Below are 13780 nucleotides of genomic sequence, written 5' to 3'. Positions count from 1 at the left end.
GGACTATTGCCTAGCTCCAACGATCATCCGACATCCGATGTCAGATAGGATAACGTGAAAACACTTACGCAGTTTATATTTCCTATAGATTTAGAAATTCTCATAGAAAACGAAGTGTCGCCAGCCTTGGTCCAGGGCTATAACCGCGAAAATCGAAGTTCGTCAATTGCGGGCATTTTTCTCTGTCACTCTAATTACGTCTTAGTAAAAGACAAGGATCCCGCAATTTGCGAATTTCAATTTTCGCTATAAGACCTCTCGGACCGTTCTAGCGTCAGGTATTCTTAACACAACATATTCCCTAGGATTCTTATATTAGAGAAGGCGCCGCTTACTATGATAAGAACCTATGCTAAAAATCGCGGCCTATTTGATTTATCAGGCGGTAGGGCAGGGAAATTGTTCCCTCCCAATTAATTTCCGATTCCTCCCGACAAAACGCGTCGTGTAACATTCCCTTAACGCCGGCCTCAAATTTCTTCGAGTATCTTCAGTACTTTCAGCACGATGCTATTTTTGCCATCGCATGCAGTCTCCCGGCGCGCACGCACGTGGCGCGTAGCTTTCGTTGTGATAGTGGATCCTTAAACTAAGGTATGCTTGGGTCGTATTTATATTCTAATTTTTATGCCCAAAAGTTATAACAGTAAGTCAAGTGTTTACAATTTTGGTGGCAAGTAGTTTTGGTGAATGGATGATATAAAAATCACATCGAGACATTGGATTTACGGAAATTGTAAAACGATTTTAAATAGTTTAGTAGTGTTGTGCGAATTTTTATTTCGTAGGTACGTTAGGTAAATGCATTCATAGACAACATTCTATACAACGCAAGTATGCCTAATTATTGTCTAAAAACAAAAAAGAAGCGCAAAAGCTTGCCGACCTAGTTTACTCTAGTTGCATTGAAATGATTCCCTCGTATACAAGGTGTAAAAAAAGTGGGGATCCATTTAAGGACGTCTTCTATTCGCGTAGCCAACATGCCAATCGTTAACGGCCCTTAGCGAATGAAACGCAACTGTCACTTTCGCACTAATAAGGAAGAGTGAGAAAGAGAGAGATACGCTACGCTACGGAGCGTTAGCGATTGGCATGTTAGCTACGCGGGCTGGTTAGGAAAAAGTAAACGAAAACTTTTTTGATGCGAAATAATGTTGCCTTTGTATGGAGGATTGGCCGACTTGGGTGACTTGTCACATGGAAAAAAAATCGCGTAAAAATATTTTTTTCTACTTTTTCCCAATCAAAACACGATACCCAATATGCCCTTAAACGGATCCCCACTATTGTTGTTACATCCTGTATTTAAGCATTGATAAGTTACCTATATCATAGTTTTAGAAGCGATTTACAAAACCAATATCAAAGAAATCGTAAGGGATTTATTTACAATAGGTACTAGCTAATTTTTTTTGCGTTAATATATAATCTGTCACTAATTAGTTAACGAAATTAGTTACAATACTTACAATTTATGAAAAGCCTGAAATATACTTTTTCTGTACTCCGTGCGAAAAGCGTCGATTTTAAATCTCAGCCTTACACATGCCTTGTAATTTTTAATAGCAATGTTTGTTGCATATTATAATGTTTAATGCATGGCCGTTTCGTTTCTACTTTTACCACATCTACTTGTTTGATGTAAAAGTCATAATTATGTAATATAATTAAAAAAGTGGCTGTGACATAATCGGACAGACAGACGGACATGACGAATCTATAAGGGTTCCGTTTTTTGCTATTTGGCTACGGAACCCTAAAAATAACTAAACTAAAAAATACAGGGTGAAATTGTTATATTTGACCATACGCATGTGCATGTGGGTGGAACCCCACAGACCTACAGGTCTTATTGAAGAATTATTACTATGGGGCCAACTCCAAAATTGTATAATAAAAATCTGCCGTCTCATACATTGTGGTAAATCACATGTAATTTTTTTTCTATGGAATACGCAATTTAGGGTTTTGATCCATAGTAAAAGTTTTTCAGTATGACCATATATATTCACCCCTCTGCGTCAAACGTAACAATCTCATCCTGTATATAGACAACATACATAAGTATACAAAATCAAACATATAAGATGTACTGCGTAGTTTGGGATCTCACAAATCTGTATCTGCATAAAAGTATTAAAAGGTATTTTGTGTTTATAAATGCTATTTGTTTGACATGATCCAACGGCCACTTTCTTCACTATCACCGTACCGCTCGTATTCAATCTCATACCCTAAAGCCTAATTAGTCGCGCACTATGCGATCCGGCTGTAGAATGAGCTCCCTGCCGAGGTTTTCCCGAGGTTCTATGGGGTTCTTCAAAATAGGAGTGTACAGGTTTTTAAAGCGTCGGCAACGCGCATGTAACACCTCAGAAGTTGCAGGTATACATAGGCTACAGTGACTGCTTACCATCAGGCGGGCCGTATGCTTGTTGGCACCGACGTGGTATAGTAAAAAAATCCTTAAAACTTCCTAAAGCCCGTATGACTTCGTTTCCGTTTCAACAACAGTTACCTCCATGTTTCAGATCACAATGAAATCCCTAGGCTCCTGCTACGTCTGCCTCGCACCGTCCTCCCAAAAATGCTCCGGCTGCCAAGAAGTCCACTACTGCTCACGAGAGCATCAAAAACAGCACTGGAAACAGCATAAGCATCAATGTACGCCAGTCAGGGTGAAGGAAGATGAGAAGGTCGGAAGGTTCCTGGAAGCTACTAGGGATATCAAGCCTGGTGATGTTGTGGTAAAGGAAAAGCCACTGATAACTGGACCTTCGCAAGTAAGTTCCTTTCCTTCATCATTTACAAAACATGTAAGACAGCACCAATGTACTTATACTCCAGTCAGGGTGAAAGGAGATGAAAAGTTTGGAAGGTTCCTTGAAGCGACCAGGGAATCGTGCCTGGTGACATGTTGGTAAAGTAAAAACTTCTTTTTACTGGATATTTACAGCCTTTGAAAGGACGAGAACGAAAAAAAGCTCCGTAAATGTAAGAAACCATCACACCCGTAAGAAAAGGTATTAACATTTGAAGCAGAAAATGTATCAGTGCACACTGGTCAAGATCGGTAAATGATCCTATTAACTTTCCGATTATTTATTTTAACCTTTAAGTGTTCCATTTTCTGCACAACTATTCCTATGACTGGAGAATACCAATCAACATACAATGTAGGTCCTACATAGTAGCAATAAACTGTTGCAGGTGACTCCACCAGTATGCCTGGGTTGCTACAAGCAGTTGGAAGCCGGTAAATCGGTGGACTGCGAGCTGTGCGGGTGGCCCTTCTGCTCTCGAGACTGCACCATGCGTGAAGATCATACACCAGAGTGTCACTATACCGAGAAAAGAGGGGAGAAGGTAAAGATAAATGTTCTCTGTGTCTTCCCTTCTTCAATATGTTATTCTCATTCTAAGTCCAATTCCGCTATGTATGATTTTCCTACTTCAAAATATTTCTTATCTATCACCCCATCTCCAACTTTTATTTCAGGTATCCATACCATCCTCATCATTTGGCGTGCCGCACCCGAACTACCAGTGCATCACGGTCCTCCGCTGCCTCTACCAGCGCGACCACGACGTCAAACTCTGGGAGAAACTCCAAGCCCTGGAGTCACACTGCGAAGACCGCCGTGGGACAGACAAATGGCAGAACGATAGGAAGATGATCGCGGAGTTTATCTGGAAGTTCTTCAAGTTAGAGGGCGTATTCAGTGAGGAGGAGATTATGAAATGCTGCGGGATTTTACAGGTAACTTTAGTCTATACAAGTCATATAAGTTCCTTGATCCTTTGCAAGTGAGTTTAGTGGCTGTAATGTTGCAAAAATAATTGTGTGTAAAGTTTAGCACCCTGCACTTTTACAGCGGCTAGTCTTACGGCATCTTTTATAACAATGAAGCTTTTGTTTCCATCTAAACTAGCTGCCGGCTTCTCTGGCTTCTCTCCTCTGGTCTTCTGTGGCTTGACATTTTGATTTTATTTACAGATAAACGGTCACGAAGTACCGTTACTGGAGCCGGAGTATGTGTCAGTGTTCGATCGGATTTCCATGGTGGAGCACAACTGCCGCGCCAATTGCAACAAGAGCTTCACTTCTGATGGACAGATTGTAAGTATATAATAGATATAGATAAAAGTGAACGGAATTAATGGAAAATTTATGACGTGAGACATCGCGGAGACAGAGAGTACATAGCCTTTAACACATAAAGAGAAGTTTTTGTCGCTATTACTGTCATTTCGTTCTTTAAAACAAGAACTGATATATTCCATAGAAACGGCTCGGTGTATTTTATCCACCTAATTCCAAAAAATTGCGCTGGCCTTCGTTTTTACGAAAACAACTTCCGGCGGGCCATTCAATCCAAAAGGAAAACTATGTTTAAGCATGATCCGAAATTTAAGCCCTCGCCTTTTAGTGCGGAATAAAGACTATTCACTCGACCATTTTTAAACCACTGCCTGCTCTCCAGGTCCTATGCGCCGGCCAGGACATCCCCTCAGGCAGCCATATCACCGTCTGCTACACAGACCCTCTCTGGGGCACCGAAGCTCGTCGCCATCATCTCGCAGACTCCAAGTTCTTTGAGTGCGCGTGCGCGCGATGTGCGGATCCCACGGAACTTGGGACTAATTACAGCGCCATTAAATGTAAAAAGAAGTAAGTGAGGTTAACTTTGAGAAATAAATCATGGAGCTGTACAAGTTTTTAAAGAAGCAGGTCGTCCCTGGAATTTCCAGAGTTCAGTCGGAGGGGCAAACCAGAACAGTACGTGACCCTATTTTTTAACTCTTCTGATAAAGCCTGGTCTAGCGTGAGTCATCCATTATTCCAAGTTAGGTAAACAATATCTGGGAAACGGAGCTTTGCTCGGAAAACATATAAAAACTCAGGAATGCGCGTTTTCCCTGAGATAAGACCTAGCAGAAAATTTTATCGAAATCGTTAGAGCCGTTTCCGATATCTCTGAAATATATCTATAAATATACAAGAATTGCTCGTTTAAAGGTATAAGATGTAAAGTCTAATGTCCCAATACTTCATAAAGTACAGCTTTTTTTTTTGTTAAAAAAAATCATTTGACTTTTGCGATTATAATAATGGGGAGTATTACTGCAATGTTCTGACGCCAGAGTGCAGCACTAGCACCTTAGTAAACCATAAAGTAACTTATATATACTATGCCTTAAACTGTTTTCTGACAAGTTTTCACAGAGGTGTTTACAGAGGGCCTACAGGAAAACACGAAAAGTGAAAGTTAGCTATCTGCGTCTTTATCGCTCGAATATGCAAGAGTGATAGAGAGGTTAGATAACGAAAATTCGATTCTCTCGCTTCGCGGTAGACCCTCAGATTTTGATGGATTGTGGTTGTGGCGCCCCCTACGCAGAGTTTCGCGTAATATTCCCTATCCAAATACTAGAGGCATAGAAAACTTAGGTTTCCTTAGGTATTTCTGTGGTAGAAGTTTAGGAATAGGAGGAAAATTTATTTAACTTCTAGAAGATTCTCACAACAACAACATTATTTAAAGAATTTACCTACGTAACACATTATTTGCAGTAAACCATTGCGTGCCCTAGAAAACAGACCTAAGGAACCTTATCTTATAAGTATATTCTGTGACGAGTTGATAAGAAAACGGAGATCAAAGATCTGTTATCAAACTAATCAAACAAGCATGGTGTTCGCAATTAAAAGATTACCTACATAAATCTAATGAGGCACACGCCTATCTGCAAAAACTGAGGTGTGTGAGTGCCTAGCCAGGGTGAAAATTGCTTCCGCTACGACAATGAAGCGCTTTGTCTCTCTATCACTCTTCCATATTAGTGCGACAGTGACAGTTACATTTCGATCGCGACGGACCGTAAGCGATTGGCATGTTGGGTTTTGTAAGACTGATTGATTGCCTGTTTGTAGAACTTTTAATTATTCTCTAAGAGAAGATTTCATTTTATAACATGTAAACTTGTTACGTAATAATAAAAGGTGTGATGGGTTTTATTTTTAAATTTAAGGCGTTCCTTTAAACAGCAAACTAAATGTTAATTCTTACCCTTCATTGTTAATACGTATCCCCAACACGGGGTAAGTAGGTATTAACCGTTGTTTGAAACTGAGCAAACTAATAGGCATTTTGCATCTCAATAGGAAAGATGAATAAATTTCCGTCATGTAGATACTTAAATATTAACATTAAGTTCATAACTCATACAGATATGTGCAGAAGTTTGAATTTTGTTAATACAAGCCCCACGCTCCCCTACCAGTATTCTGTATTATATTTTAAAACGACGCTCATTCCATCTCCACAGGGACTGCAAAGGCTACCTCCTCCCGGAGACGTTCCTCGTCCCAATCCTCCACAAGACCAAGTCCCCAGACCCCTCGACCCGGAACCTGGACCGAAAGATGTGGATCTGCCGGGTCTGTAAGGACGCCGTCTCAGACGCCATCATGCAACAGCTGCTGCAAGACATCGGGAGGGAGCTCAGCATCATGCCGAAGGGAGATGCTGATGCTTGTGAAAGGTAGTTTTAGGGTTCCGTAGTCAACTAGGAACCCTTATAGTTTCGCCATGTCCGTCTGTCTGTCTGTCTGTCTGCCTGTCTGTCCGAGGCTTTGCTCCGTGGTCGTTAGGTCGTAAAAGCTGAAATTTGGCATGGATATGTGAATCAATAAAGCCGACAAAGTCGTACAATAAAATCTAAAAATTTAATTATTTTAGGGTACCTCCCCTATACGTAAAGGGGGGTAATTTTTTTTTTGCTTCAACCCTACAGTGTGGCGTATCGTTGGAAAGGTCTTAATAGGGGTCTTCAACAAACATTTTTTGATAAAGTGAATATATTCGGAGATAAACGCACCGAAAGAAAAAAAAATGTGGGCACATTTTTTTTTTCTTCCCCTCTAAATTTTGAACCATAGGTCGAAAAAATATGAAAAAATCGTGGAAGTATTAAATGAAGAAAGACATTAAATGAAAACTATAGCGGACATGTTCAGTTTTACTGTTTTTGAGATATCGCAAAGAGTTTCCCCTTCATAGTAAAAAGACGTACATTCACAGCTCATCCCTTGGTTTACAATCTACTATACTTTAAACTCCAGTTTAGCTTATTGTGACGGAAGAGTAACTATGGAACCCTACTCTGAGCATGGCCCGACATGCTCTTCGCCGGTTTATTTTTAATTGCTTTTTTATTCTGGACGTAAAGGTATAGGCCATAGTGCCATCTTTGGTAAGATTGATTTTCATTTAAGACAAATTAGGTCCTCTTCCTTATCTAAGCGACTTTCTGGCGGAATTCAAAAACGCTTCTAGCAACCTTATCCCATTAATTTTGTTGAGCTCCTCTTTTATCGTCTGCTGCTTAGCGAAGATATACTAAACTTTTATTGTTAAATAACTAACAGCAAGTTTTTTCTCAGAGGCTTATCTTCTCCGCGTTTTTAGGTTTCCGTAGCCAAATGACAAAAAACGGAACCCTTATGGATTCGTCATGTCTGTCCGTCCGTATGTAACAGACACTTTTTTCCGAAACTATAAGAACTGTTGAAATTTAGTAAGTAGATGTATTCTGTGAACCGCATTAAGATTTTCACACAAAAATAGAAAAAACTCTCAATAAATATTTGGGGGTTCCCCATACTTGACCTCCTACATACTGAAACTCACGTGTGGGGTATCTATGGATAGGTCTTCAAAAATTATATTGAGGTTTCTAACATCATTTTTTTCTAAACCGAATAGTTTGCGCGAGAGACACTTCCAAGGTGGTATAATGTATGTCCCTGTAACTTCTAAAATAAGAGAATGATAAAACTAAAAAAAAATATATGATGTACATTACTATATGCAAACTTCCACCGAAAATTGATTTGAACGAGATCTAGTAAGTAGTTTTTTTAATACGTCATAAATGGTACGGAACCCTTCATGGGCGAGTCCGACTCGCACTTGGCCGCTTTTTTTTTAACAGCGTCTCAAATAAGAAGCTAGAACTCTGTCAACACGAAAATAATTATTATGAAATTTGTAATTTTTCTGTCAGTTTCGATTTCTATTGTAGTTGTATTTAGTGCCTAACGGTATGCCATTTACATATATGTACGGTCACGTCTAAAATATCGATACGAATAAAGTGCCAAAAATATGTATACACGACTTTATTGCCCATATTAAGGTAGTGTATACATATTTTTAGCACATTTATTGTATCGATATTTTCAGACTCGACTGTACGTAAACTTCTCAAGGAACCTAATTGATACAATGTACAGAATGAGTGTGATGTTACACAATTTTAATTTTTTCTATATAAGTATTAAGTTTCTGTGAGTTGATTCATCAATTTACTACCTAATAGATATGTCATTTACGAATAAGTTTTTGGCAAAAAAATCATTTTTGGTACAAGTTTTTATCGCTGACTGTACTTTTCTTTCCACAAGTAACTAATATCCATCGAGACAATTCTAAAAACCCCAAACACAATTAGGTTACGTTGTTTTATCACAGGGTCCTATGGCCACCTCCTGTCTCTATCATCAGATCATCTCGATGGTACCATAATATTGCGTTGTCACCCGACTTACATATGTATGCAAATTTTTAGCTGCATCCGGGAAGTGGGTCAAATTTAACTTGCAAGATTTGATTACAAACAGACAACGGTCAGGTGAAAGTAAATAAAAGCTTGTAAAAAGTGACCCAGGTCTCTAGTACCCGAAAAAGAATTCAAATGGGCATCTTAGTCTTTATTTTTATTTGTTCCATGTTTGTTTTTTTTAAGTAATCAACTAATCCATGTTACATTTTAATTATAAGGTAATTCCTTTCTCAGGTTCATAAACCACTGCAGTACCTACCTGTACCCTCGGCACTACTACCTGACAGACGTGTCTCTAGCTCTAGCCCAGCTGATTGGCCAGGAGAGCGAGCTGGGATTGGCTTCAGTGAGCGATGACAGGCTTCTACTGAAGACTCAGCTTTGTCGCGGCATTGCTGACCTACTGGAGACCTTGGCACCTGGTAATATAAGAGTTTTTATAGTCGTTAGATTTGTAGCTGGCCCGGCTAATCCTTTGTCTATTGTTAAGTAACTAAAACTGCTCGTGCCACTACCTGCAAAAAAAAGGGTCCGGTCACTTTAACTGGTTATTGAATTACAACTCCTATGGTAATTGAAATAAGATTCAAAATGAACAAATGGAAATATAATTTGCGATTTTTTGTGTGGTCCTGAGGAGCCGGAGTGCCGGCGAGTGGAACGCTGGTTCGGTAACCAACTAACCAGTCTAAAATGTGTCCTCGATATGCGGAACAAAGGCGGCACAACTCTGTCGCGACATTGCTCATCTACATCTACCTTAGCACCTGGTAATAAAAGCGGGTATACTAGATTTTATTAAGGCAGCAACTACCTCTACCTGGATATAGTGCTCTATTAGCCTAGCTGATTGGTCAGTGGAGCGAGTTAGATTAGGACTGGCTCCAGTGAGCGATAACATTCATTGGCAAAATGATATGAATATACGAGTACACACAGTAATTTACGCCTGACACGACTCGCGGTGGACATTGCATGTACCAACACTGCACTGCAAGTCATATCTGCTGATGGGGCTGCCCCGTTTCTGTAGCGCATCAGGGATGTTCGTGACGGCGCGCGTGGACTGTTTTTATACTACCATGCGTTCACGCGCAGCATCCCTGGTGCGCCGGGTGCGTGGCAGTCCCAACAGCATCCTACGAATGATAGCGGATAGGGTCGACTGTCCCTACTTGTCGCACTGTGAGGGATTGCATTCCCCCATCAGTGTTGTTTTATTTTAAATTAGTGTTTGTTGTACCTACTAACCCCTTAGTTTGTAAGTTCTACTAATGAAAATATGTGTCCATGTGTTACATGTAATAAAAATATTCATTCATTCATTCATTCATATCAAGTCCTAATATTAATAACACATCATGTCAATTTTTTTTTTACATTAAATTGGTGGTGGTTTTTACTTTTAGATTAAATTCTGCGCTTGAAGAAAGATTGAACTGATTCTGATCATCTGTCTTATCTAGAGATCCTACTACGCTACACGTGTAGGTTTGTTTTAAAACTCATCAAATATTTATTTCGCGACGTTTCATCAGTGTTACATACATAGATGTCGCGAATATTTGGTACGATAATGTTTCTTTTTTTATCCGACGACGGGAAGGGTTATAAATTATTTTAGTATGGTTGTGTTATGTGTTCCGCCGTAGCGTTAAAACTAATCAGCTTATTTTAGCAAATGAGGTGTCATTGGTCATTTGATTCGTTTTTGTGACGCGAATTACATAGAAGGGCTACATTTTTAGTTGACTTATAAAGAGGAGGAGACTTTATTACCTAAAAAGTCGTAGTTGAGTTAAATATAGTCAAACATTTAGCTAGTTTGAGCAGAAAAGATACGTCAAGACATTTCCATTCACTATAAAATCAATGTTTGCAGCGGAGGTCCGCCTGCGGGGCACGCTGCTCTTCGAGCTTCACGCTGCAGTGGCAGAGACAGGGCGAAGGAAGTCCATGACTGACGGGCCAGGGGTCATGCTCGGATATATCACGGTATGTCTTACGAATATAATACATTTGGATGACAACTGTACCAGTGTTACTGTTGCAACACCCTAATCGTCATAGACCGCGGGCCAGGAGCATATATCGTCAGTCATCGCCTCCCGGCTGATACTTTGTCAGGATGATAATTTAGATGCTGTTTTATATAAATAACCGTCAGCCGGTTGTATCGCGGTGGAAATACCGTCAGCTGTAAAATGAACGCGCCGTACCACTTTATGTCCGCAAAGTATGCGTAATGTGTAAATTGCATAATCTGATTATAGCGTTTCAGACGTTTCACCTGATGAAATGCTACATGCAAAGTTTCAAGATTTGTTATTGCTATCATAAAAAGGTAAAGCGCTTATTTATTACACGTTCATGCGACCAGCTGACGTTCCTACCACCGCGATATAACTGGCTATTTTTAATTAACGATTTTTTTAATTAACAATAGCATCTGAACTATCATCTGGCAAAGTATCAAACGAGAGGCGATGACAATTTTTTTTACGTGTTTCGGTGGCTGCCATTCCTGAACCCACCAACGGAGCGGCAGCTGAAATCCACGAGGGTTCATCATACATAGCCTTTAACCACTATACGACATACGAGTGTTCGCCCCACATATTCAGCGCATGCGCTCTAGTTCTCGCTCCAATTTTTTTACTTTATATAAAATGCTTACCTATATCCTAAGTACATGTACATATTTGTCTTTTTACAACCGACTACAATATTTCAAACAAGGCCCCTAATTATTCTAATTTACAGACTGAAATTTATTTGCGTGTTTTGCAGGAATCACGACGAATTCTTCTGGAATCCGTACAACTGCTCAAGCACGAGCCCCCGGAACTGCCTGAGGGCCGCATCGCCCAGCAGGCGCGCTCCAACATCATACATATGGACGAGCTCATCAAGAACTTGGCTGCTAATCTACCATCACCTCTTTAATCATATAAGCAAGCGTATTAAGATTGTTCTTATGGCGCATGACTAGGGGGGCTAACCAAAATAACAATCGACAATTTCCATACATTATTTAAAAGTCGGTTGCTTTTTTCTCTCCACGATTGTCATGTTGGCTGGGTTCCCTGATATAGAGCTCGCTCCGTACTTAATACTTAATTTACTTAGGATACAATACATTTTCATTATTATTGATCCCTATATACAGAACTAGTCAAATAAATTGAGTTAATTTAATTGTTGTTTTTTTTATTCCTTCGCATAGCAATTGTTTTTAGGGTTCCGTAGTCAACTAGGAACCCTTATAGTTTCGCCATGTCCGTCTGTCTTTGCTTTGCTCCGTGGTCGTTAGTGCTAGAAAGCTGAAATTTGGCATGGATGTATAAATCAATAAAGCCGACAAAGTCGTACAATAAAATGTAAAATATTTTTTTTTTTAGGGTACCTCCCCTACACGTAAATTGGGGGTGATTTTTTTTTTGCTTCGCCCTACAGTGTGGGGTATCGTTGGAAAGGCCTTTCAAAACTTACATATAAACATTCTTTGATAAAGTGAATATATTCGGAGATAATCGCTCCGAAAGAAAAAAAAAATGTGTCCCCCCCCTCTAACTTTTGAACCATAGGTCCAAAAAATGTGAAAAAAATCGTGGAAGTAGAGCTTAAGAAATACATTAAATGAAAACTATAGCGGACATGATCAGTTTAGCTGTTTTTGAGTTATCGCAAAAAGTTTCCCCTTCATAGTAAAAAGACTTACTTTAATTAGGTACTGATTATGCAAATTTGCCTATTTGTTTAACTCTGGTGAAAGGTACCGTTTCATCCCTTGGTTAACAATTTAGTATACTTTAAGCTCCAGTTTAGCTTATTGTGACGGAAGAGTAACTACGGAACCCTACACTGAGTGTGGCCCGACATGCTTTTGGCCGGTTTATTGTATTCTGTCATTGGTTACATTATCTATTTTTACAGGCAATTTATATTTGCTCTTAGTCTAAATATTGAGTATTTCGCCTGGGTTAAAATTCTTAATTACTTAGAATAATCACTTCTGAAGGTTAGCCAAAGAGCCATCGAACGCAACATGCTTGGAACGGTGCGGTGAAAAGGATTGACCGGAACCGAAACACTAAGTTGTGCACCAAAACAGGTTAAAGTGGGACTGGGACTGGGCAGGCGATGTACGACGAATGCATCCTCAGAGGTGGGCTAAACTAGCCACGGAGTGGGTGCCACAACGTAAACGCGTCGGCCTAAGAGGAGATGGCGGGACGACCTGGACGCATTCCTCAGCACCTGGACGGAAGCTGCAGTTCCAGCAGTGGGACACTTTATTGGCTCGTAAAAAAAACTCACTTCGCTTGTGTTTCTGTTATTGAATCTGAAATTTTATAATTCTGAAAAAATTGAATGACGACCGGTCTGGCCTAGTGGGTAGTGACCCTGCCTATGAAGCTGATTCTCCGCTCGGGACTCAAAATTCTGTAGAAAACTTCTCTCCCTAGTTGCAAAATTATGGATCTTATTTCATTATGATGCGCCAAAAATCGGCGATGGTGCATTTACTAACTAATACTTACGTCGGCGTGAATCGAAGGTCGAACCTTAAGAGTACGTTGCGTAAAGTCACACCTATATGCCAATTGCCAAGGCAATATGCATTGAAATATTGTACATTCTTGATAAAATTACACACTAAAATAGATGGTCATGAACTCGATAAAAATTTACTAGCCGAGGCTGAACTCGAACCACCTCCTCAGCTTCTGTAGTTCGTTTTTTAGCTGTAGAAGGTGAGCGATCTTGAGTATCATTGGCGTGTCTTTTTATTAAAAATACAGTTTTGAAAAATAAGTCGCAGCAAATATGTAACAATTATAAATCATACACGATTATTATATTTTTTTTTTGCTTTCATAAGTAATATAAACTAATATTTAAAAAGCGTTTTTCAATATTTTCCAATGAAAAGACACGTCAAGATTGTTTACCTTTTTCCTAATGCAAAAAATACTTTATGCTGTCTAAAGGTACTCGTCCCAAACTCTCGAATATATGCGACCTTTGAAAGGTCGCCTTTGACCAATTCTAAATAATGAACAGTTGGTGTTTAGGTCCAAGCACAGATCTATTACGAGATTATGTAGTTATGTGGTTTATTCTGTTTTTAGTTGTTTACAATAGC

At 39.6% G+C, this 13780-nt stretch overlaps 1 protein-coding gene across 1 annotated transcript; it reads left to right on the top strand.

Annotated features, from left to right (window-relative positions):
• The first annotated feature begins 350 nt into the window (after positions 1-350).
• Positions 351-11657, top strand: LOC133526717 (SET domain-containing protein SmydA-8). The gene is made up of 10 exons (XM_061863437.1): positions 351-594; positions 2535-2786; positions 3214-3369; positions 3503-3763; positions 4001-4123; positions 4488-4675; positions 6334-6549; positions 8866-9053; positions 10514-10626; positions 11422-11657. The coding sequence occupies exons 2-10, from the start codon at positions 2541-2543 to the stop codon at positions 11575-11577; spliced, it is 1647 nt and encodes a 548-aa protein (XP_061719421.1). The 5' UTR covers positions 351-594; positions 2535-2540; the 3' UTR covers positions 11578-11657.
• The last annotated feature ends 2123 nt before the right edge of the window (positions 11658-13780 follow it).

This window comes from Cydia pomonella, chromosome 16 (assembly GCF_033807575.1).
Source record: "Cydia pomonella isolate Wapato2018A chromosome 16, ilCydPomo1, whole genome shotgun sequence".
Classification (NCBI taxonomy): Eukaryota; Metazoa; Arthropoda; class Insecta; order Lepidoptera; family Tortricidae; genus Cydia; species Cydia pomonella.
The sequence above is the reverse complement of the archived record's forward strand: the minus strand, read 5'-3'. Positions and strand labels throughout refer to the sequence as shown.

Coding starts and splice junctions, on each gene's coding strand:
- LOC133526717 (XM_061863437.1), top strand. CDS start 2,541: ATGAAATCCCTAGGCTCCTGCTACGTCTGCCTCGCACCGTCCTCCCAA. Junction 4,124..4,487: donor TCACTTCTGATGGACAGATT/GTAAGTATATAA, acceptor CCTGCTCTCCAG/GTCCTATGCGCCGGCCAGGA. Junction 4,676..6,333: donor GCCATTAAATGTAAAAAGAA/GTAAGTGAGGTT, acceptor CCATCTCCACAG/GGACTGCAAAGGCTACCTCC.